The 26,412-nt window shown below is 37.4% G+C and overlaps 1 protein-coding gene across 1 annotated transcript; it reads right to left on the bottom strand.

Annotated features, from left to right (window-relative positions):
- Positions 1-502: 502 nt before the first annotated feature.
- etnppl (ethanolamine-phosphate phospho-lyase) lies at positions 503-26,341 on the bottom strand. Its single transcript, XM_051901243.1, has 13 exons — positions 26,173-26,341; positions 25,547-25,665; positions 21,778-21,937; positions 21,318-21,392; positions 20,785-20,878; positions 5,908-6,024; positions 4,328-4,410; positions 3,625-3,850; positions 2,791-2,945; positions 2,376-2,465; positions 1,737-1,867; positions 1,582-1,652; positions 503-1,487 (listed from the first exon to the last, which is right to left on the bottom strand). Exons 1-13 carry the CDS (start codon positions 26,229-26,231, stop codon positions 1,374-1,376), a joined length of 1,494 nt encoding a protein of 497 aa, XP_051757203.1. The 5' UTR covers positions 26,232-26,341; the 3' UTR covers positions 503-1,373.
- Between the last annotated feature and the right edge of the window lie 71 nt (positions 26,342-26,412).

Genomic DNA, 26,412 nt, shown 5'->3' with positions numbered 1-26,412 from the left:
AGGGATGACAAAACCCAGAAATGAGTTAGCATTTTATCACTTCCGGTTCAATCATCCTGAAGTCAATGGGTTTTTTGAAAAGGGTTTTTGGTTAAATGCTTGAAAAAAGGTCAACAAGCTCACTAACACAAGCTCAGGAGATTTTCACATTTTGTTCTACAACGTGAAGTACATCATTAATACCCCCTAAAAATTTTTTTTAAAAGAGCTTTTTACTTAAGTGCCAAAAAGGGGACTACAGAGGTTGTCATGGCCCTTAAATGTTTTCATGCCAAACAGGTAAACTATTCTAATTTTAAGGGAACATTTAAAGGAAAATGTTAAAGAAATGAATAAAGAAAGTGTTGTCGGAAGCCTAATAGTCATGCAACCACAGTGTAGTTCATTTATGGCCTACATTTAGCTTTTTACTTATGGCAATTATGTTTAGTCACAAAGTCATACAGGGTTGTTTATTTGTGAAGATTATCATGATGAACAAAACGTGTAAGAATCATGAGAATTTTGTTGGTCACAGAGCTTTATTTATTTATTTATTTATTTTTCAATAATTCAATACCAATGGAATAATCCTATTGGGTGATGCTAGGGAACAAGGTGATGCTAACTTCTGGGTTAGTATACAAAAATGTCACCACTGCGGCACTTAGTGCAAAAATCCTAAATGAAGACAGAATTGTACTTTGAAACAATGTTATGAGTCTCTCTCTCTCTCTCTCTCTCTCTCTCTCTCTCTCTCTCTCTCTATTTTTTTTTTTTTTTTAATTTAATCTTTTGATATACCCAAGCAGCATCCCTCTTTCAACTAATTTTTCTAAATCTTTCATTCTACATTAGTTTTTTTTTCCATGCTGCCTTTATCTAGAGGGCGTTTTCCACTCCATTACTATCAGACACGAGTGATTCTCCAGCTGTTTTACTGTGGCAGACATCAGCAGAACCTGCTGAGTGTGCATTTGCTCAGGTATGCATACAGTTGAACAGGCTGTTGCAAAACAAGCAATGTTGAAGGTGTACTTGTTGTATGTAATTTGGTATAGATGCATTTAAACGTATCTATAGTCTCTCCCACAAAACTAACCAGCTCCAGCAGGTGTCCCTCAGTTTACTTGTCACAACACAGATAACGATAATGCCATAAATACAATGATTTATTAGCTTCTTATTGCTCCTTTGTTCTTTTTTTTTTTTTAACCCAGAGGTAATATTTCAAAACTCATTATTAGAAACACTGATACAGTTCTGACTGGCACTACTAAAATATATGGCAATGTAATCTTCATACAGTGTAATTGTAGATCCATTATAACATGGAAAATGTTACAGACATAATTAAATAGTAATTTAAAGCAGTTGTGTCCCCCACTGTTTCATTAGGTTCTTGGTCTCTTGTTGGTTTTTTTGCTGTGAGGTATTGTGCCGGTGTGCTTGTGGCTGCTGTCATTTGAAGCATGATCGAGGGCAAGGCCATTTTCCTCACTGTGTTCCTTGGGACCAAAAGGTAAAGAACAAAAGATCTTAGCTGTTTGAGTCCCTTTTGATTCTGTGTTAAGTAGTTTATTATATAACCTGCAAGTTTACCTTTCTCTTACTATGTCCATTCTCTGATATTACTGCTTCATGCATGTGAAGGCCCAAAGCCTTTTCTAAGTCTAGAACAAAAGAATAAAGCACAAATTACCATGAGAAGTGTGAACCAAAATTCATTAAACCAGGTTTTGAGTTACTAGAAGTACCTGTCAGAATTCGGTCAATCGTCTCCACGACAAGTTCCGCATCCTCTCTCGTGAAGCACATGGGAGGCTTGAATTTCAGAACGTTGCGGTGTGGGCCATCAGCACTGAGCAGAATCCGCTGCTCTTTTAGTCTTAAAAAAATAAATAAATAAAAAAAAATATATAAGGTCCATTCTAATTCAACCCTATCTGTGCAGTTCTATATTTTAAAGTTAGGGTAGGCAATGTTTTTTTCATAATTTTTGTTATAGTGTTTGAAATTCTCTTCACATCCTCATAGCAAGCAATAATAGAAGTGGTCTAAATAAAAAATAAAAAAAAGTGCATATATCTTCTGTGGAAGTCTCAGGACCAAAAAAATTGTCCAAACAGCAGCCTCCTTTTACCATTTCTACTGAATCAAAACAATGAACTTATGCTGAGTTCACGCCATGTCGTAACCATAATTAAGAGATGGGACGTTTATTACTAAATTGTATGAGAAACATACACGAATAACAAATAGTTAGCAAAGAAAAAAGTGACAAAATATGTAATTTTGTAACTTGCATATCTTCAATAATCTTATGCATGGTATGCAAACAAACCTGTTAAACTTTCAAAAAAATCCTCTTTTTTTAATGAATGACCCGTTCTCACCTGTAAATAACATCCTGAGCTTCAGCTGTGGCAGGTGTCCTCTTATCACGGTTTCTTACCAGCTCCAACCCAATAAACAGACCACGGCCCCTAGAAAACCAAATGTTTGAACTTTAAACCTCCTGGTAATGTGTGTTCCAGACATACTTTCATCAGCACTATTACAAGTGTACCAACATCACAAACAACCCCAGGGAAATGATTTACACAAGACTTGCAACATAAAGAGGCCATGTAACTTCAATAATCTTATGCAAACATAGTCATGGTTACACCATGGCACAGTATTACTAACACTGTCTTTACTGCAGAATTTGTTGGTATATGAATAAAGAAATGATGGCATTATGGATCTGATCATGTCCATCAATTACTGATTTTATGATTTTTAGAAGTTAGGAGGGAGTTAACCAACCTCACGTCACCCACTAAGGGGTGTCTTTTCTTCAGATCATCCAAAAGCTGAGTCAGGTAACCTCCGACATGCAGGGCATTGCCTTGGAGATCTTCCTTCTCAATTACATCTAGCACCGCCAATCCAATAGCACATGATACTGGGTTACCTCCAAACTAGAGGACACCAAGGATGGATATTCTTCAGCCTTTTGCTTTTCGTGTTAACAAGAATTTCTGCTCTAGGCCCTATATATGTTGCTTAAACATCTGGGGCCTCATTTATAAAATGTTGCATAGAAACTGACCTACATTTGTTGTTACGATCATTTCTCAAATGTGGAACACAAAAAACACGAAAAAAATGTGAAAACGAAAAAAAAAAATGTACGCAAAAAAAAAAAAAGTGCGTACGCTTCTCTTCCAGATGTAAAATTTGCAATTGATCTTGAAATTGTTCACAGCTAAATGGTTTCAGATCTCCGCCTTGTAAATGCTGCCTAATCAATATCATTAACATATAAATGAGCATCAGTCCATGTCCAAATCCTTTACTTGAGAATGGCGAACAGCAAGAACTGCTTAGATTTCCAAATACTTGAAGTACTCCGACTCTCTGCCATAAGGAAAAGTGCATACGTGGGCTCCACGTCAAAGACCGTTTTAATAAATGTGAACGTTGGCGTGGATTTTAGCATACACACACTCTAAGTTCAAATCTGTGCATACTCACAAGTTATAAACGAGGCCCCTGTTAACAATGCAAATAGTTTTATTTTTAAATATGTTGTTTCAGTCTTAAACTGTATTATTTTGTGCCTGCCATTGTCAAAATATGGTTTCTTTTTGTCCTCACTGTGTTGAAGTACTCCATTCCCGATGACATGAAGCTTTCGGCGACCTCTCTAGTGGTGATCACACATGACATTGGATGACCATTTCCAATAGGTTTGCCCATTGTAACAATATCTGGTACAAAATCTTCTCCCTGTAGCTGGAAGCCCCAAAAGTGGGTGCCCACCCTGCCAAAACCCACCTGGACCTCATCAGCAATGAAAATGCCTCCTGCATTTCTCACATGCCTGTGGTAAAGCAAGAGTTGTGGTACATACAAATTGGAATGTATGCATATTTATATTCAGAAACACACATATTTCATATGATACATCCATTATAAGACATATCCCTAGTTTGACAAATGCACACTTGGATACAAAGTGATTCATTAATGGGCACAGAATAAAACGGTATAATTTTATTAGCCAAAAATTGTAATACTGTTTGGTCCAATTAAAAAAACTAAAATAAAACCCTGCACCAGTCAAATTAAAATTAACTTTATAAATGTAGTTAATAAAACAAACAAAATCAATAAACAAGCAAATTTAAATTGTGCTGAATTTACATACATAATTTAAGCTTAGAAAAGAGGAAAACAAATGCAAATAGTATATTAGCCTATAGATTAACTATGTCACTGATTGAGTGAAGCAGAAGAGCTGCAATCTTGTAACTAAAATGCTTCAATCAGAGCCAGTTAAGCACTTAGTAGTACATACTGTGCCACTTTCTGGAAGTAGCCCACTGGAGGAATGACCTGCCCTCCGCAACTCTGCAGTGACTCAGCGATAAAAGCGGCAATCTACACAGGAAAAGATCACATGAGTCCCTTGTACCCTAGTGGCAATACATGCAAGGTCCTACTAATGGAAGCGTCCTTTTTAAAAGCTGCTTAAGATGACTATAACAGCCACTGCCATGATCACAGTTGAAGAAAGCACAGAACATTCACAAAGAAACTCAGGAGGAAAACAGGCACATACGAGGACATCATGCCATTTTGTCACAGTTGCCATGATGTTTGGACAATTCATTCACTGATCCTCACAGATTCATGTCAGTTCTCACTTCTGAAATGGGACTGTGTAATGACCCCTTATTTTCCTGCAACAGAAGGTTAAGGGGCTTTTTGAAGACGCACATGCATTTCTGCAAATCATTGAGCCTTTTGGCATCGAGGAGGCAGGAATAATTCCCGTCTTTGCTCAACCTGGAGAGAAGGAAAACAGCAACAGGTGGAGAGCAGAGGGAATGTGGGGAGGGAAAAGGAAAAGATACAGAGGACATCAGTCAATAATGGAGATCACACAGGAAATCACTGACTGGAAAGATCATGTCAATGAATTTAAGGCAAAACACTGCAGGCAAAATCATTTTTTCATGCACTGGTCAATTTTGAGATTTTGGACTATTTGGCTTTTCATGTGTTGTTTCAGACTAGTGGAAAGAAAACATCTAAAATACACTTTTAAACATTTAATTTAATGCACTTTATCTATTTGCTTCTTTAGATTTCAATTACAGTACATATCTTAAAGGCTGTTTTTCAAAACGATTTGTTTCTCGTGCACTGAGCAAGAAATCTCTACTTCAGAAGTAATAATTTACCAAACTTTATAGTTTTATTCCTATCTATATTCTGAAAGTTTTTACAGAGGGGTTTGTTCATATATTATTTGTCTGGTTTTATAGAGCATTTTACTTCCAAAACACTTTTTTTTTTTTTTTTTTTTTTTTTTTTTCTGGCCATTAATAGTATTTTCTGATTTATGGAGTGATAAAAAAACATCCAAAATCCCCTCTATAAAAACCATTGACTAATATGTCAACCAAATGAAACAATTTTGAGCCAGGCTTTATCCAATGTTCAGATTTCTGTTCTGGAAATGTGCGCAAATTAGTGCATTTAATTAAATAAAGCCTAGTTTGCACATTTAAACATAACATTTTGGGAGACAAATACAAAAAAAAAAAATGTTTGCAATACTTAACCCTTGTGCATCAATTAAAAAAAAAGTTACTCTGAGGTCCTTAGAGGACAACAATATCCATGTCAAAAAATTGTCATAAAAATGTGAAGCTTGGGAGCACAGATTAAGTTTGGTCTCATTTTAAAGAAGACCCTTGGAAGATTATTGTTAAAGTAAAAACACAAAAAGTTTAAAAAATGAAAAAAAAAAAAAAAAAAAGTTATTAGAGAAAGAAAGGTATTCAGTAATGGACCAAAATTTAAAGGTACAGTCAGTAAAGAACGTTGATTTCTGTGTATGTTAAATAACTTTGATGGACATTCACTCACCTTACGTCCCTTTTCATGGGCCTGTTCGATTACATCTTTGACATTTTCAGCATAGGCAGTAGCAGGGTCTGGGTGGTCCTCACGATATTTGCCTCTATAAATGTCTGGACTGAGAGCCTAAGGAATTATAACATTTATGAATAGTTAGTCAGTTTACAGTGCAGAAATAAATCTCTTCACTGGGTTGGCAAATTTGTACTTATACTTTAATTCTGCATTTATACTTTTGTTCTGCAGTGTGTAATTTATGCATCGGTATCATTTAAAAATTATTTTATTTTGGTGTAATTTATAAATTGAATTGCAAAAAATATGAAAAAGTCCTGCGCCAATTTGTATATTAAATATATTTTCTGGGTACGTAGATTCAGTTTACATAACATGAAAAAACAAAAGAAGGAATCCCGACACCAGTTCAATTCAAATTCCAAGATTTATTGAGAAAAATATTTTACTAAAGTAAATATGTGGTGCTAAACCAGATCGAGCTACCAAGCAATAAACATGCCGTTGAGGATTACAAAATATTGTGCAGTGCCTGGACTTGACAGTAACACAACAACATGTAAGTAACTGTGTTAATTCTAATGCCTGATCTGATATGTAATGATTCATGTACAGTCAGATGTTCTTTGTCTGTGTGTCAGTAAATCAAACCAATGACTAAACGTCAACTTGCGTTGTTTCTCTTAGTAGGATGAAAATAATCTGTTGCGTTGTTTCTCTTAGTAGGATGAAAATAATCTGTTATTTAACGGTGATCAAAATATATAAAGAAAGCTCAAAGAAAGCCCCCTTTGTAATCGTTGGAGCAGCGCGTGCTGAAGCTGTCAATAAAACAGCAAGTTTATCAGTGACTGACGCGCAAAACTCCCGTTTTATTCAACGAATCTTTTAGTTATATCGCGTTTGCACTGTTAGTGAAGATGAAAGCATTTGTTAGTGTACAGAAATTGAGTTGCAATGACGAGATCACTGCTTTCATGCGCTCAACATTGTCTGTGATCGGCTACAGTGTTCATCTCTGCAACCTTTCATGCCACGATCTAAATATAATGCAACACTTTTCACGATTAGTTAACCTTAGAGCTGTAATAGTAAAAACGCGCTAAAAGAGAGAGTAATACTTGGATATTTAGATATGCAAAGATGTTAGCCAATCACAGCAGTGGGCGTTTACATTGAAGTCTCACAGCAGACACGCCCCTTAAAACGTTCAAACCAGGGGCTAAAATCAGGGTAGGAAAAATGCCTTTTATTCATGAATTATGGCAATTGTGGATGTAAAAAGCATGCTAACATTATAAGTGCACCCCAGGAAACATTATAAAACAATAAACCAACGCAGTTCATGACCCCTTTAACATAATTGATAGAATGCCGGTTAATTGATTGTACATTAAATGGATAATACATTTAAATCACACCCACATGGCTGGAGTAATCCTTCACACATGTTCCAGCATCAAACAGCAACAGAGGGGATGTAAAAGGCATCAAGCAAGAAAAATTTAGAGTCTCATTAAGTCCAAAAGGTTGTTCAGTTTTAACCTGAAAAATCCAATGACTTTCATGCTGTAGTAATCTTTGTTCAGTGTTAGAACATCTATGGGATACATTAAAAATGCCATAAAAAGATAGAACATGGACGGAGTGATTTGCTTCCTTAAAATGTCTAGCAACTTGAGATTTAAAATCACCCCTATGCATAGAACTACAATGTTTATTAATACAAGTATTAAGTTGTCTATAAATTTTGCCAATGTACTGTAAACCATATGGACAAGTCAGAATATAAACATTAGTGGAGCTACAGGTTATGAAGAAAGTTATTCTGTTTTTTTTTGTTTGTTTGTTTTTTAAGTAAAACTGACAAAGGTATTAAAGTAGAATTATGACAAGAATAATGATGACAAGTCTACAAGGAAAAAAACAAACAAACATTAGGACCTTCAAGAGTCTAAACCCGTCCTGTAGCGTAGTTGCACCACAGTCGGTATGGACCAAATGGTCGTTAATGGTTAGTCCTCTAGAATGAACAAAAAGATGTAAATCAGTAAATAAATTCTTATCAGCGTTGAATGACTACTCATTGAAACTCCCTTTTGACCCTTCAGTGAAGAGAGTTTCAAGGACTAGTCATTCTTAAAGTAATCACATGTTCTACTACATCCCCATTTGTGCTGAAATAAAGAACATAATAATAATAATAATAATAATAAAGGTATATGCTATCAGTTGATAGTGTTGGTAAGAATTTATTTACTGATTTGACTCTTTTTGTTCACTCAGCAACTTTTGATGTTTGTTGCTGGAGCATGTGCCAAGAATTACTTCAGCCATGTGGGTGGGATTCACATCTATTACCCATTCATTGCATAATCATTTAACCAGCATTTTACCAATTGTGTTAATTATTTGGTGTCTTCAATTAGTGCCTTGAACAATGCATAAATGCAGTTCATTTATGTTGTAAAGATTTAAGCACTGAATATAGACCAAGATGGTCTGATAGGTTTGTTTTTTTCTTTTGGTGCACAGTCACTGTTTTGTTAGTGCACTTTTGTATTTTGTTGTCATTTAAATGAGAATCTTCTGTAAAATACTTTTCTCAATGGATCTTGGACTTTGAATTTGTTTGGTATGCAGATTCCTTTCTTTTTAAATTGAATTGCAAACATAATGTTTTTCCCCCAAACACTGCCCCATTTACCATTTGTCTAGTCCAGTCAAGTCACCTTTATTTATATAGCACTTTTTACAATGCAAATTGTCAAAGCAGCTTTACAGTGTTAACAGGAAAATAATTTTGGCTGTACAGCAGCTCTAGAAGAAAATGGTGTCATTGTCCAGCTGAAGTAAGTTCAGTATTGATTCATTCTGCTGTAAAAATCATTAGTTATTAATTTAGTTAACTTAGTTTAGTTTAGTTAACAGCTCTAGAGAAAACAGTGATGTCATCGTCCAGCTCAGTTCAGTTTGCAAACAATGGTGTCAATGCAGGCAGATCAAAAACATTGTTGAATATCAAGTGTCAATCAGACAGTCCCACCTCAAACTCATACCATTGGTTGAGCCAATGTTACTCAGACTAGATGCTCTAACACAGAGCAATGCATAGCACCACAGTGTTTACACTTCAGCCTATGAAAAGATTACTATTCTCTGCATGTTAAGTTAGGATAGGATAAAGTATTTCACACTGAAAATATGACGCATCAACTTCATTATGTTTTTTTTTTTTTTTTTTTTTTTTTCAGGATATCAACTATAAACGTAATATCAATATTTGACCAATATTTAGTGTAAGTGCCACATAAGGACTATAGTTCATATATAAAAAAACTATTTCTTGAAAATTCATAAGTAATTTATTGGTTTAAAATGCATAATTTAGTAATGTTTAGATCTGATAACATTTCTGTATTTTGTGCTTCCAATCAGATAGCACTACGTCATAGCGTAAACGATTGGATGTAGTTAGTTTTAGTTTTGAAGTAAGAGACGTTGGAAGCAACACAGTTTTTTGACCGTGCATACCATGTCTATGTAAGTTATTGTTTTGGAAGTAAACATCAAAAAAGAAGACTGTTGGTTTGCTCGTGTTTCCAAATACTGGTTGTAGACTTACTTCAAAAAGTGGTACAGAAGAATTAAAGGCAACTAGGTGCCACTACATTAGTCAAAAAACTTGCTAATACGAAGCTACTCTGGATAACGAAGAAGACGTGGCTAGCTTGTTGCTGCGGGAGAAAGCAGCGGATCGAACTTTAGCGCCGAAAACGAGACACGGGAACGGGCCTGTCTGCCACAGCGACCCGCGAAGGACCGTCGTCAAGGACGCAGTTTCTCCGCTGTTTGTCGGGCTTCCATACGCACCGCTAGCTAGCGGCTAAGTAGTCTGTCTGTTAAGAGAGAAGTGACGCTGCGCGCTGCGGCTGAGTGAGGACTTTTTTCTTCAAAAGACGGAGACAGAGTGGACTTTGTCTGTGTGAATTGTCAAAGAAAGGCGTGATAAGGACGCACGAGATAAGTGAGCCAAAGAGAACGAAAATTTGTGAACTTTTTCTCTGCATAACGTATGCTGATATTAAAACTCTGATTCAGTCAATGTGGAGTTATGGCCATCTTTAAGAAGTTGTATTGCACTCGTTTTATTAAGAAAAGTACATTTGAAGACAGTGCTTGAAACGTTTGCATACAATTAGAGCATTTACTCTGCAATTTGTAAGATGGCTGAGGAAGATGAACATAGATGTATCGAGGATACAATGGAACAGAGAAGGTCACATAAGATGACAGAGAAGGCGTTAGAGGAGAGATTGCAGAGGTGCATTGCACAGAGAAGAAGAACATTAGGAACTCTGACAAGCAAAAGAAACGAGTTGGAGACAATGATGGGTGATGCTCAGAATTTACAAAAGGTGAAAAATATGATGGAAAGTGATTTTTCAGCATCACTAAAGGAGTTTAACCGTCTCAACAACGAAGTTGCAAATCTTTTGAATGAAGATGAAAAAAGCTATGATCAAGAGAACTGGTTTGAACCTAAAATGGCAGCGATTAGAGGATTTATGAAAATGACTAAAAACTGGATTGCAGCTGAGCAAAAACCCATACTGCCAGTGGAAAGAGTACTGCAAGAAGAAAATAATGTGGATGCTTATCTGCAAGAAACTGTTAAAGCAAGTGACAGCGTTTCACAGGTGGGGGTCAGCAATGTTACAAAGGCCAGCCCACGTGGATCACAAGTGAGTCGCACCTCAGCTGTATCACGAGTATCGTCAACAAGAGCTAAACAGGAAGCGGAACATGCAGCCCTGCTCGAACGTGCTGCAGCGCTAAAGAAAATGCAACAGCTTGAGTTTGAAGCAGCTAGAATCAAAGCTGAAAAAGAAGAGTTGAAGCTGGAAACTGCATTAGCTGAGAGTAAAGCAAAAATAAGGGTGCTTAAAGAATATGAAAGATCTGAAGATGGGTTTAGTAGCTATGCGGCAGCGCAAAAGCCACGAGGTGAGCATGTGAAGGAAAGAACCAGCATTATGCTTCCACAGCAAGCTAATACGAACACTCATGTTCAACCACAAACACGGCACTCCCGAACACAGCAACAATCTCAATTGGTCTCCAATTATGTGCCAAATGCTCAACCTAACGGAGGTGATGACATACTAGCAGTTATGCAAAAACAGAATGTAATCACCGAGCTACTTGTAAAACAACAGCAGCTATCTCATCTACCAACAAAAGACATTCCTGTGTTCAAGGGTGATGCGCTACAGTACAAGTCTTTCATGAGGGCGTTTGAGCACGCAATAGAGCAGAAAACCAGCAATGATCAAGACAAATTGTACTTCTTGGAACAGTTTACGGCCGGGGAACCTCAGGAGCTTGTTCGCAGCTGTGCTCATATGACACCTAACAAAGGCTACTGCGAGGCAAAGCGACTACTTCATAAGCACTATGGGGATGAATTACGTATTGCCAGCGCATACATTGACAAAGCACTCAAATGGCCTCAAGTGAAGTCGGATGATGGGAAAGCATTGAGCGCCTATGCTATGTTTTTGATTGGATGTCGCAACACTATGGAAGACATCGAATTTTTAGAGGAGATGGACAACCCAACCAACTTACGGACAGTGGTGTCTAAGCTACCATACAAACTGAAGGAACGTTGGCATGCTGAAGCTTATGACATGAAAGAGCAAAGAGGCAGGAGAGCAAAGTTTGCTGATTTGGTGAGTTACATTGACCGCCAAGCTAGAATAGCCATGGATCCCCTCTTTGGTAATATTTCAGACAGTTGCCCAATCCCAAGTGGAAACACGGACCAAAAGGAAAAGCATTATGGAAGAAAAGAGGTCCGTGGAAGTAGTTTCGCAACCAATGTTTCCACTGAAAGCAAAGAGCCTCAAAAAACGCATGTTAAGCCAGCAAACGCAAGTAAAACTCTGAGTGCCTTTGAGAAGCCGTGTTTGTACTGCCAGCAATCTCACACCCTTGCCTCATGCAGCAAAATCAAATGCCAACCACATAAAGAGCGTGTGGATTTCTTAAAACAGAAGGGCTTGTGTTTTGGATGTCTAGTTCCGGGACATCTTAGCAAATTCTGCAAAAGAAGAATTGAGTGTAAAGAGTGTGCTTTAAAGCATCCAGACATTTTGCACATAATAAAAGAAGAAGGTTCTGTCTCACCTGAAACACCTGAAAAGAAAGATGATCATCATGAGAGTGAAGTATCGTGTGCTCAAGTTTCTATTCTGCGAGAGTCCTGTAGCCTCACGGGGGCCGGAGAAGCGGAATGTGTGCTGTCAATTGTACCAGTGAAGATCAAGTCGAAAAGGAGTGACAAGTGTGTTGAAACATACGCCTTTCTGGACCCGGGAAGCACAGCAACGTTCTGCACAGAAGACTTACAAAAGAAACTAAACATTAAAGGTAAACCGACACGAATACTTCTTAACACCATGGGTCAAGACAAACCTGGAGAACAGAAACTCATGAACAGTTTCGTTATATCAGACCTGGAAGTGTGGGCTGGAAAACACCAAGTTCATTGAGCTACCAAAGGTGTTCACTCATAGCAACATACCTGTTCACACAGAGAACATACTTAAACAGTCAGATATCCAGAAGTGGCCTTATCTCAATGAAGTACGCTTGCCAAAGATAGAAGCAGATGTAGGCCTGCTTATTGGAGCTAACTGTTCCAGAGCAATGGAGCCATGGCACGTTATTAATTCTAAGGATGGAGGCCCTTATGCATAAATTAAAAAGATCAGTGGCCTGGATTTTAAAGGTAAAAAAACATCTGTGGAAACTGAAAGAGGAAAGAAAGGAAGTATCAAAAGCGATCAGGCAAGCTGAAAAGAACCCTGAAAAGGAAAGATCAAGGTTAGAACAACAAATGAAAAAATTCAAAGCAACAGAAAAGAAATCACTAACCTTGGATGATCTGGTTGCTGCAGAATCTGAAATAATCCAGTTCAGTCAAAGACAACAGTTTGGAGAAGAAATCAAAGTACTGAAGCAAGGTAAACAGCTCAGTCGCAGCAGTCAGCTGTTTAAATTGGATCTGATTCTTCAAGATGGCACGTTAAGGGTTGGTGGAAGACTCAACAAGTCTGCCATGCCAGAAAATGCTAAACATCCAACAATTCTTTCAAAGCACAGCAAAGTTGCTACACTGATTTTGAGAGACATCCACCAAAGAACAGGACACTGTGGACGCAGTTATGTCTTGGCACAACTGAGATGCATGTATTGGATCCCACAAGCCAATTCTGCAATTCGAAAGATAATCAACAAATGTACAGTGTGCCGCAGGTTTAATGGAAAGATTGGTGAGCAAAAGATGGCAAACCTGCCTGAAGATAGGCTCTTGCCAGACAAGCCTCCTTTCACAAATACCGGCGTTGATTTCTTTGGGCCGTTTGATGTTAAGCGCGGTCGGGGTACAGTCAAAAGGTATGGTGTAATGTTCACTTGCCTTACTCTCAGAGCGGTGCACATCGAAGTTGCAGATAGCCTCGACACAGACTCCTGCATTAATGCAATTCGTCGCTTTATGTGCAGGAGAGGTCAAGTTACCATCATGCGTTCTGACAACGGCACAAATTTTGTGGCCGCTGAAAGAGAGTTGAGAGAAGCCATTCAACAACTTGATAACTACAAGATTGAAAAGGCCTTGCAACCAAATGGAATAAAGTGGATATTCAATAGCCCAGCCGCTTCGCACCAAGGCGGGGTTTGGGAAAGACAAATTCGCACTGTGCGAAGAATCCTTAACTCCCTTTTGAAAGAACAAGCGGTAAATGATGATTGTCTTCAGACAATAATGTGTGAGGTCGAAAGCATCATCAATGGCAGGCCTCTTACAACTGTTTCAGATGATGTGAATGACGTAGAACCTCTAACACCCAATCATTTATTGCTGTTGAAATCTCAACCCAACATGCCTCCAGGGATTTTCAGCAAAGATGACATGTACACAAGAAAAAGATGGAAGCAAGTCCAGTATCTTATGGATTTATTTTGGACTAGATGGACACGTGAATACCTTCCACTTCTTCAGCAGCGCCAGAAATGGCTAAAGCCGAGAAGAAACTTCATGACGGGAGATATTGTGTTAATAGTGGATAGTTCTTCTCCACGAAACTCCTGGCTCATGGGAAGAGTAGTTGAAACGTTGCCAGATTCCAATGGAATGGTACGAAGAGTGAAGATAAAGACCAAGACCAACACTCTGGAAAGGCCTGTAAACAAACTGTGCTTGTTGGAAGAGGCGATGTCAGAAGAGTGAAGAAAGAAGAAATAAGTTGATAGTTTATGGACATTTAAAAATAGTTGACTCTTAATGTTTAAGTTTATAATTGCTTAATCCTCCTGCTTAACCAATTAGGGGCCGGGTAATGTAAGAGCCACATAAGGACTATAGTTCATATATAAAAAAACTATTTCATGAAAATTCATAAGTAATTTATTGGTTTAAAATGCATAATTTAGTAATGTTTAGATCTGATAACATTTCTGTATTTTGTGCTTCCAATCAGATAGCACTACGTCATAGCGTAAACGATTGGATGTAGTTAGTTTTAGTTTTGAAGTAAGAGACGTTGGAAGCAACACAGTTTTTTGACCGTGCATACCATGTCTATGTAAGTTATTGTTTTGGAAGTAAACATCAAAAAAGAAGACTGTTGGTTTGCTCGTGTTTCCAAATACTGGTTGTAGACTTACTTCAAAAAGTGGTACAGAAGAATTAAAGGCAACTAGGTGCCACTACATTTAGTAATATCAATATTTAGATAAAAAGAACAACAGCGTTGGTACTCTGGATCCAATTCACAATTAAGAGAGTATAAGGACAGGGCAGTAAGATGAACCTGAGCTTATCCCTTTCTACAACATGCTGGCTGTAAACAAAATAATGTTAAGGGTCTTATCACTATTTGTGGAAAGGTATTTCAATGCCATAGCAAGGATTACATTCAAGTCACAAGCCCCCTGGATTTACTGTACTCCACTTTAAGCATACAGAGGCCTGAAAAGACATTAGAGGGCTGAAAAGAAAGACCAGGCGTCTTTAAAGAGACATTCCATAAAAAATACATGCTAAGTGGTTACGTATGCTGATGTGGCTCACTAACCCGTAACACGATACTGACTGATCACCACGGTCAGAGTTCCTTACAATAAAGTGATGACTGAGAGGCTAGTTCACACAGACATACTACACAATCATTCACAGCCACAGCCACAGCCCTTAGTGGTGTCAATTTATGGATTCCAAACTTATGGTTACCCTGCATTCCAGTTTTCAAATTTTTCAAGGTATTTATTTAACAAATGTCATGACATTTTACAACCTCAACTAACCTTGCAGTCATATAAAAAGGTCAAAATTCAATTCAATCCAATTCACATTTATTTGTAAAGCGCTTTTCACAATACACATCAACATTACAATTTAGAGTAATTTGTTATCAGAGGTAACTGCGTCTATATGTCCTGAAATGTATACTTGTAAGATAATACAAATCATGCAGTTAGCTAACATCATGTATTCATTTAGGCAGAAACAATGGTCTTATTAAAGCAGTTATTAGGGCCCGAGCACCAATAGTATGAGGACCCTATTGTAATTGCTCATTGTAAGGACCCTATTGTAATTGCTTAGTCAATTATTCTTCTTCTCCGAAATGAATCATATTTTTGAGGGCCTAAACATGCTCGAAAACTATTGAAACTTTGCACACGCGTCAGAAGTGGTGAAAATTTACGTCTGATATGGGTTTTAGAATTAGGTGTGCCAAAATGGCTCGATAGCGCCACCTACAAAATTTCAATTAAGCGCCCTTCGCGCTACGTTTCACGTACAGGTATGAAATTCAGTAGACAGATGTAACAGCCCAATACCCCGCCCCTTGGGTGAAAATTCTGAAAACCAACAGGAAGTGAGATATTTTGGATTTTGTCTGCAAATTTTTTGCACTTTTTGCCATTTCCAGGTGTTGTATTTAACGAACTCCTCCTAGAGCTTTAATCAGATCAATGTCATATTCGGTCAGTCTAATCTAAAGGCCTTTGCAATGTTATATTGCGAAGATCTAGAGTTTTCGCTGGAGGGCGTGTCCGGTGGCGGACTGACAAAGTTCGATGTTTCGCCATGAAACAGGAAGTTGTTTTAACTACGGCATACAATGTACGATCTGCCCCAAACTTCACATGTTTTATTAGAGTCCTGGCCTGAAGACATCTACATGACAATATTCAGTTACAGTTATAGCGCAACCTGCGGGCAACAGGAAATTACATGTTTTACACTGTGATTAACTCCTCATAGAGATTTAACCAGAACCACATCATATATGGTTAGTCTAATCTTAATACCTTAGTGATTTTAAATTGCAAAGATCTTGAGTTTTCATTGAAGGGCGTGTCCGTGGCGGCCTGACAAAATCTGATATTTTGCCATGAAGGAGGAAGCTGTTGTAACTCAGGCATACAGTGTCTGATCTGCCCCAAACTTCACATGTGTGATAAGAGTCCTGGCCTAAAGATGCCTATATGTCAATATTCAGATAGTCATAGTGCCACCTGCTGGCAAAAGGAAATGGCATGCTTTACACTGTAATTCGCTCCCTGAAACACATTTCAATATGCCACGAAGTACAAAACATACTAGAAATATGTTAAATCATGCAACACTTGGCTGAGTGCTAATGTATGCGATTAACACCACGAAACAGGAAGTCAGGCATACAATGTCCAATCTGCTCCAAACTTCACATGTTTGATAATAGTCCTGGCCTGAAGACATCTACTTGGCAATATTCAGTAACAGTTAAAGCACCACCTGTTGGCAGCAGGAAATTAATTTGCCATAATTCTCCTGTATTTACTCGCTTACATGCATGTCGCCCACTGTTCACTGTTCTCCTAAAGCCACCGGGTGGCGGTGAGCCCAGGTGCGAGGGCCCTTTCATCACTGCTTGAAGCTTTAATTACAAGTTGTGATCATAATGATTGAAGATTTAAGCACTGTTCTTTTATGTTTTTATTCTGCATTTAGTTTGCCCCACATGACTTGTTAGTCACACCACATTAATCTGATTTAGTGGACAAAAGTTTTTCACATATTAATAAACAGAGAAAATATTTGTCTAGGAAAAAAATTATAAAGAATTATGCCAAACTACACAAGGTTCCCTTTCGAATGGGAACGAGACACTGTGTCCTAAGAAGCCAATGGGGAATGCCTCCGGCATGACAAAACCTGACAGTAACACCCTATGATGTCACTACTGGTGCGACCAGAGTATAAAAAGGCGTCTGTAGTACACGTCATCCTCTTTCTTGTCGTCAGGAGCCATTTGTTTGTGACATGTCGGAGGCAGTTATGGCAGCGAAAGCTTTTTTTGATTGGCCATGATCAGCCAATCGATGGCAGCAATGGTTTCTACTGAGAAGCATCTCTGGGTGAACGTGACAGACATCAGGGAGAAAGAGAGAAACTTTCTCCTCAATGCGCCAGTTTTGGCCTATGAGCACTTCGGCACACCGGTTGAGACAGTGGTCAGATATTCATAGAGGCAAATGAAGGTCTTCAGCCTTCAAGACCTATATATCACGCCGGTCCTCTGAGTGTTGCTAGATCTCTTCTCGTGAGACCTCCACTTATCAGGGGTGTGTCCCCTGTAGTGACAGGCAGGATATATTTTTATCCTTGGCCATATTCCCTTTAAGGTGTTCTTTGAATACCAGGCCCTGAGCTAAGCTGCCTGTTGATATGTGGCCCCAGGGCGGGCTCTAGGCCCTGGGGCCGGCTCATCTGCCTTGCCCACCCAATCAGAATTTAGTTACAGATAGCGTTATTATTTTATGATTTGTGCATTGAATAAAAACACTGAAGTGGGCTGTGTGTTGAGAAGTTTGACGAAGGGATGTAGAATACCCAACCAATAAAAAAATAAGAAAATTGCAGTAGAATATTTTTCCTTTTCTTAGCTGAAAGTATACGCGTTATACACTCACGCGCCTCAGTGTGTGGCGGAAAAGCAGAGGCTGACACAAGCCAAAAGGGGCAGAACAATTTGCGTGCTAAAGTGCGAATTACGGGGTGTTGTTGCCTAAATTACTTGTAAATACTGTATTAATATATACATTTATAGCACTGATTAATTTTAAAGTGTCATTTGGCCGCCGGCGCATACTAAAAGGGTCATGACCAGTTAAAATTAATTCAGGAACATTCATTTATTGCATGGACGGAGCAAGAACATAATGTAAGTGTTTAAAATGCATATGCATTGTTCATTTGAAACCTTGCCTTGTCTTTTGCTTGCTGTTAATGCTGTTAAACTACGAGGCAAACTGTCTGCTTAAATACACTGAAGTAAGAATTCATTGTTTATCTTTCGACTAGTCACACAGAACACGTTTTTGCAGTTAAAATGCAGGCATAGAGACGCCTTTTTTAAAAGTTGAACTTATTTTAACTTAACGCGTTTTTAGAACACTGCGTCATGCACAAGATGCAAGACGCGAGCGCAAAGGTCAAAGTCCGTCTAGAGCATGTTTAAACAATGAAAAACAATGGAAAATTTGCGCAATGGAATTGATAAACGTGTTCTGTGTGAATGGAAAAGTGAAAATAGTAACATTTTATTGAAAGTGAAAATAAGATAACAACTCCTATATCATGTTCTGTGTGAATGGAAAAGTGAAAATAGTAGCATTTTATTGAAAGTGAAAATAAGATAAAAACTCCCATATCTTGGAGAGCAATGTTATAAAAGTGTTCAGTTTAAATAATTATTAAGAATTGGCCTATCTGTCTATCTATCTATCTATCTATCTATCTATCTATCTAGTGTATTAAAAAAAAAAAAATAAATAAATAAAAATAAATTGCCCACCCAGTATATCTGCCGGCCCACCCTTCTCTAGCTGCCAAGAACCGGGCCTGTGTGGCCCTAGAGAATAGAATCATGATGACCGCTGGTGCGGCCAGCTTTCAGGATGGGGAACTGTGACTCCGGATTATCTCTGTTGAGTCATTGACTTACGTCAGTCATACGGCATTTATTCCTTCAGCAAGGTGGAGTGGGCATTTGTTCACCATTAGCATCCTAGGACACAGTGCAAGTTCCCATTCTAAAGGGAACATCTTGGATTACAAATGTAACCCTGCATCTCATTGCCATGCTTCAGGTATGCCTGCCCAAGTCTCCTTCAGACGTGGATGATGTGTACTACAGGCACCCTTTTACGGGCACCAGTGGTGACATTGTAGGCTGTCGCCAGCCAGTGTTATTGTCGTGTTTTAACATGCTTCAGACACCGGTCATACCGGAGGCATTCCTATTAGCGTCCTAGGATGCAGTGTCTCCTTCCCCTTCTCAGGGAACTAAGGTTACATTCATAACCCGAGATGTTTTTTTTAAAGAATTGCATTCGTTAGTTTATTAGATCCCAAAAAACATGAGCAGTTTGTATAATATTCAAATATATATATATATATATATATATATATATATATATATATATATTAGGGCTGCAACAACTATTCGATAAAATCAATTCAAATTGATAATGAAAATCATCGACAACGTTTCTCATTGTCGATTATTCGGGTCTGCCCACCATGCACTGAAAACATCTGACAGTCACATCAAATTACAACACTGAATAACGCATTTCTATGGACAAAAATGCATCTAAAAATATTGAAGGAAACAGATTGAGCAGCTGCGGGAAAGGTACGAGATCAAAGCTGATCAAAACATGAGAATTCTTTACTTTAAGCTTCAAGCTAATGCATTAGCGTAATGGCTTTCCCTGTCAGGCGCTTTGACAGATACATGTGTTTCCTCCACACAAAACGTTCATTCTAAGGCTATATCCTTATCTGTATATGTTACAAATTCACGCGAGCATTTCCATTTTGCATAAAAGTTCTTCCTGACAGTCTGCGTTAAACTTCAAACTTTACTTAATGAGCGCCTGCGCGCACCCATGTCAGGCAGACAGAACACGGTAGAGAGGGAGACTATTAATATTCAGCACAAAAATATTCATTTTGCTGAAATATCTGTTGTTTAAACAAATCTTAATTTGTAATGTAGAGATTTACACTATATTCACAATATACAGTGCTTAACAAATTTATTAGACCTCTGCCACCCAATGTAAGGTTTCTGCCACAGCTGTCCTAAACTATTGGTGATTACTAAAATCATTTTTCATGTTTCTTTAATGGTTAATCCACCAGTATGTGTTCTTTAGTCACAGCAGTATTTCTAATGCTACAATATAATTGTTGTTATCCATGAATTTTCGATTTTACTGTTTTACAAGAAAGTAAAAAAAGTAAAGCACTTTATAGTTTTTTTTCAGATGCCCAATTACAGTCAATAACAACAGACTGTTATTAAGTTGTTGTTGTTTTTTTTGGATATTATGCGTGAATAATGACTATTTGTATTGTTTCAGTTTGTTATTTGCCTAGTAATAGGCAATAACATTTTTAGTTTTAAACAAGTTTTGATAGATTCATAAAATATTTGTGTTCTCTCTTTATTATGACAGGTAGTCTAATAAATTTAGCACTGTACATTTTCATAGCATTCAATTGGCACATTTGTTTGAAGTACATTGGGCAGATATATATATATATATATATATATATATATATATATATATAATGAAAATGCATTCAAAAAATACAAAGAGACATTAGAAGTTTGGCTACACATTTTTCGTTTGGCCATCTCTGAAATGTTTTGACTTCAAGCATAGTGTCTGAGCACTATGTGCATGTGACCATATGTCAATTCCAATATGTCAAACGTCTCATGTTGCAACACTCACCACGTGCACATGTTGGCTCGCCTCTGCACCAGCCATCTGATGAAACTTATATGGACTGATATCAATAAGCGATGACACATGACCATGGTACGCACTGCAGGAGAAACACACTGAATGCAAAACTCACAAGAATCAATGTAACAAAGTTTCACCATGTTTAAGAGGGCTTGAGTTATCTTATCTTCTAATGATTTTTTTGCTTATGTGAGTGAAAAGTGGCCCAGAAACAAAACAATGCAGCAATAAATCACATGCTATATTTCTGAACAGATATGGCCTTCATTCAAATAAACCCAAAGACGAGGCGATGCTTTTTTTTTGCACAGCATTGGTTTTGAATACCAAGGCAGATGCTGACTATGTGTATCCATAGGCAAAACAATGTGAATGTTCTCCACAGTATGTCCAGATACAAGACTTAAGATAAAGTTAATATTTAAGCTATGAGCTTCACGCTTCTAAGAACTTGGTTACTGTTTAGATCCCAGTCCAAAGGAAGAGGAGACGACACAGCAAGTGTGCTGTTGACTTACTTCTCCAGTGTGATGATGTCTTTGCGGCCGGTGTACTGCCAGGCCAACCTCAAGGCCAGATCATTTGCCTCGGACCTATATGTAAAATTGGAAAAGTTGATCACGGGTTTGAGTCACCTTAATAATCAAGCTGCTGCTTTTAACACTGAAAAGTGCTACCTAGCCATCCAACATAAAGCTGTCTGTACAGTCTGGTTAGTACTAATATCTCAATGCATGTATAGGTATTATTAAAGACATGTCTGTAAAACCTGTTTCAAACTGGGAGTGTTTTGAAGCATACAGTAAACTCCATGTGCATGTATAGTATACGCTGAACAGAACAGTACACAAAATATATGTCTCTTCTGTTTACAAAAATGCAGTAACTTCTTCATTACTGCATTCCCCTGGTGCAAACAGATGGTATATGGTCTATTCAGACTGTCTGAGAACAGACTGTCTGAGCTCACAGACCTACCCTGAGTTGACAAAGTAGCACACAGAGAGCTTTTCAGGAAGGGTGGCTTGGAGACGCTGAGCATACAGGACCAGATTGTCATGTAGGAAGCGAGAGTTGGTGTTGAGAAGCTCCATTTGCTTTGTTCCTGCTTCAACCACATCTGGGTGGCAATGACCCACTGGAGAAAAACACAGAAACAGCAGTTGAATAATTACTTTAGGGATGAATGTATTAGCACATATAATTGCACTCAGGGAGATATATTTATGTAAACATGGCAATGAACTCAGAAGTACTATATTAAACCAGATCATTTAAATTTTTTTTTTAAATGAGTGATCCCTTACAAAAAATGAGCATACTTCAAGTTTATTTTATTAAGTATACTTAAGTAAAGTTCAAGTATATTTTTAGTATACTTTATGTAGTAAGTATACTATTTTAGTGCTACTTGGGACTAAATTGGCTCACTTTTTAGTGTATAAAAGTATACTTTTAAGTATACTTTAAGTGTGACAGTAGTAAACTTTGAGTACACAACTAGTTTACAACTACGTTTTTCGTTTGTTCTGCAACTATACTACTTATAAGTATACTGATATAAATACTTAAAACATTATTTAGTTCATGAAAGTACAATTTGATGTATACTCTCAGTAAACTACAAGTTTAGTACTTTTATACTGCAAGTATACTTGTAAGTTCTCTTTAAGTGACCTTAACATCATACTTATAGTTTACTATTTATATATTATTTTTGCACTTTGCACCCCAAAGCGGACTTGTTACTATATAAACTTGAACATGTTAAGTTTATGAGACAGTATGTCAATCTATGTGGAAAAAAAGTATTTCATAACATTAAGGCTGAATCACTCTAGTCACATGAACCATTTTAATTAAATGATGTCTTTCTATCTGGGCCTTGAAATTTGGAGTGACATTGCTGTGTACAGGGAGATCAGAAACCTCTTGGATTTCATCAAAAATATCTTAATTTGAGTTTCGAAGATGAATGAAGGTCTTACAAGTTTGGAACGACATGAGGGTGAGTAATTAATGACAGAAATTTCATTTTTGGGGTGAACTAACCCTTTAAGTTATGAATCAGAACATCTGCTTATTTTAATGGCTCTGAAAATGCATGCTGATTAGAGTGAAAATGATAAAGATAAATGAACATTTTTCTTTTAATTTATCTTTATTCAGAACTGATGCATCATGGAAATCTTTATTCCACATATCATCAAAGCAGCAAAGCAGACAGTTAAATAACTGCAAGGTTACTTGAGTACTTCATTTTGATACAATCAAGTATTATATTGGGAAATTGGTACATTAATCGAGTTAGTACTAAAACAGAAACAAAACTGCACTCTTTCTCACAATTTCACTTACAATTTAATTTAGTCATTACAAGTACAAAGTACATGACAAAGCAGGTCATGATGATTTATTCTGAATTAAATAAAGTTTTAAATAAAGTAGAGTACTGTCAACTCCATTGATGTGTGTGTGTGTGTGTGTGTGTGTGTGTGTGTGTGTGTGTGTGTGTGTGTGTGTGTGTGTGAGTGTGAGAGAGAGAGAGAGCCCCTAATGATCATCACGGTCAATATCAGTTTAATCACTATTGCAAATAAAGTTCTATCATCAGCATCTGTGGCCTAATGTTGATTACCAGTGGGCACTTGGTTACACTTTATTTTAAGGTGTCTGTGTTACAGTGTAATTATACATTTAAGTACTGAGTAATAATAATTAACTACATATTACATACTACATACTTATAAAGTTTGGATGAGGGTTTGGTTTAAGGTTAATTGCATGTAATAAATGCATAATTTATAGTTATTACTACAATACCTACATGTAACGTGTAACAATGACACTGTAAAATAAAGTGTTACCAACAAAAATGTTATGGAATGTGCAAAATTGTCTTTTTGAGGTATACTTCTCTAAATGGAGGAATAATAATTATGTCATTCCTGTGGGCCGAGTTTGTCAGCAGTGCTTTATCTTTAGTTACCATGTTTACCAGATATATGCCACTTTGCTCTTGGCTGATTTGTCTAGTTCAGGTTTATAAATAAAATCTGAAAAGTAAAATAAAAAAGCAGAATAAAATCTGCTCAGGAGCAGGTAAACTGTGTAGCGTAAGTTACCATGGTGACGAACAACACTAAAAACCAGTCCATCTTCTTGAGCCAGAAAAACCAGTTTGCTCAAACTGCTCAAAAATTCAAAATTACCTGGGTAGAAACTGAAACCCGCTTTGTGCAACATTCTGTAAGAGTGCAACTGACCTTTTTTTTCAGCTAATGTTTTCCTATAACTACTTATGTAATACGAGTTTGTGTTGGTTCTATTTCAACTATATAAAATTAGTGTTTAAATAATGACAAATGAAATGCAAAGGGTTTATGATATCAATAGATAGCCTATCATCCACAATATAATGAGATGGTAGTATATCTCAAAACTGGTGTACATTTTTTCTACATTGTGACGTCTCAGTGAGTTACTGTGTGTTTCTACCCGAGCTACAGGTGACTGGCAGACTGCGGGTGATTGGCTGACTTAGTGTTGCACCTGCACGAAATCAACGCGCTTTCAAAAAGGGACTCGTTTGAACTGATGGCGGGAGGAGACTTGGTGCTTGTTGGCGTTTGTTTGTCTGTCATGAGGCTACCGGAGTTCTCGAGGGATATGGAGGTTGCGGGAGACCACCGCCGCACTCAAGGAGTTCTCGTTCTGATCCGCCTTCCCTAGAACAGATTTTTTGGACTTTGATCTTTCTTTGGTTGTGTTTGGTTGAGCTGTTTACACTGATATCACTTACATGTACACGCTGACATACTGACTATCATTTATACTGACTACTGAAACATTTTATGTAAAATTTTGACACTGTATTCAAACCTCAATTGCTCTGCACTTTTCACACCCCTAGTTAACTGGCAGTCAATATCTTACATTAGATCTAAGGAATTTGCCTTTAGGTGCAATTAGGTTTTGAGGAATTTTGACCAGCTGCACTGTGTAGGGATCTTTTAAATATTTTACATTTTTAAAGGTTGCTTTGCTTCAGGTGTACAGTTCACAAGTGTTTGGTTCAATCCCCGGTGCATCATTTCTATTCTACTTGTCTTTTGTAGATCTGACGCCATTTTCAGTCTCTATTTGCACTAAGTGCAACTAGGGTCTCTTGTTGGCGCAGCAGTAGCGAGTGAGGTTTGCAAACCAGACTTCTAACGCGATCAACGCGGGTTCAAATCCACCTTTTGACAAGCTCACATTTATTTTCAATAAAAATGAAAATAATGTTCTAAAAGTGGAAATAAACTGCGAACGAGTGTTTAATAATATCAAAAGTGCTTATTGGTTAGGGTTAGGTTTAGGGGAAGGTGTAGGGAGGGTTTTTATTCTCCCAATAAGGCAGCATCCATTTAATAAATATAGTCATTTACACTCTATGATATTATTGCATCCTGTTAATGTACTATATAAAATACTAAGGTGTAAATAGTATCTGCTAATATAAAGTATAGATAGCATCTAATTACTATTTACTCTTATTGCAAAGAACTGATACTTTTACCTGGTGTGAATAGAATCTATTGCTATTTTCACTTAGTGTAAATAGCATCTATTGCTAAGAAAATATGCTTACACTTTACACTTCCCTTTTAATTTAGTTTACAGTTTTATGTTGATGTGAGGATATTTTCCACAAATCATCTATACAAATTTACTACAGCCACAATTTCCCTTTAAAATTACATACCATGTGCTACGTTGTTTATGCAGTCCAGGTATTTTTCATCTTTTTCGTTGTACATGTACTGACCCCTTGCACGCACAATCTTGATAGGGTCATAACTGAAGAACACTTTGCAGGATGGACTACATATGGGGGCAAAAGCAACGAGAAAAAAACAAACAAACAAACAAAAAAACAATTAAAAAGACAGAAGTAAAAGACTGGTGCATTAACCATTGTGTTAAAGAATTTAAGACATGAAGCATTTGAATTATTAGAGCATGTTTTGTCTTGAGACATGTATTCTGTGAAAAATTTCTGATGAAACAACACTTGTTGTCAGATCTTTTTATCATGACAAGTGCCAGTATAGACTTGATCCAGCCATAAACATGCAATTATGTAACCAAGTTTCCTTACTTTCCATACACTGCATATCTTAAAACTCATTTAAAATGTCTTCTGATATTAATGTTGCTTTTAGGGTCTATAGGCTAATTATGTTTCTTTTTTAAAGTACTTTTTAGGCATTTCAAAATGTCTACCCCCATTGACACATTTTAACATAAAAATTGGCACATAGGCCTAACAGTTGTCATAATAACTCTGATATTAGTTTGCACGTAATAACTGCAGTAATGTCTCCTTACCCTACATGTTTCTGTCGGAGATCGATAGTCTTCTGCTTATCGAAAGTTTCCGTTGCCATTTCTGCGCCTGTAGGAGCTCACAAACGCGTGTGGCTGCTGCTAGAGGTAGAATGTAGATGTGTGTGCGCGGTAGAGTACGGTCAACTCCATTGATGTGTGTGTGTGTGTGTGTGTGTGTGTGTGAGCGAGAGAGAGAGAGAGAGAGAGAGAGAGAGAAAGAGAGAGCGCCCCTAATGATCA

Source organism: Ctenopharyngodon idella, chromosome 7 (assembly GCF_019924925.1).
Source record: "Ctenopharyngodon idella isolate HZGC_01 chromosome 7, HZGC01, whole genome shotgun sequence".
Taxonomy (NCBI): Eukaryota; Metazoa; Chordata; class Actinopteri; order Cypriniformes; family Xenocyprididae; genus Ctenopharyngodon; species Ctenopharyngodon idella.
This window is presented reverse-complemented; position numbering and strand designations above follow the sequence as displayed.

Excerpts from the sequence above, each read along its gene's own strand:
- etnppl (XM_051901243.1), bottom strand. The coding sequence starts at position 26,231 with ATGGCAACGGAAACTTTCGATAAGCAGAAGACTATCGATCTCCGACAG. Across the intron at positions 20,879-21,317 it reads GACATCATCACACTGGAGAA|TGCGTACCATGGTCATGTGT; the intron begins GTAAGTCAACAG and ends TTTCTCCTGCAG. Across the intron at positions 1,868-2,375 it reads GCTCAGGATGTTATTTACAG|ACTAAAAGAGCAGCGGATTC; the intron begins GTGAGAACGGGT and ends TATTTTTTTAAG.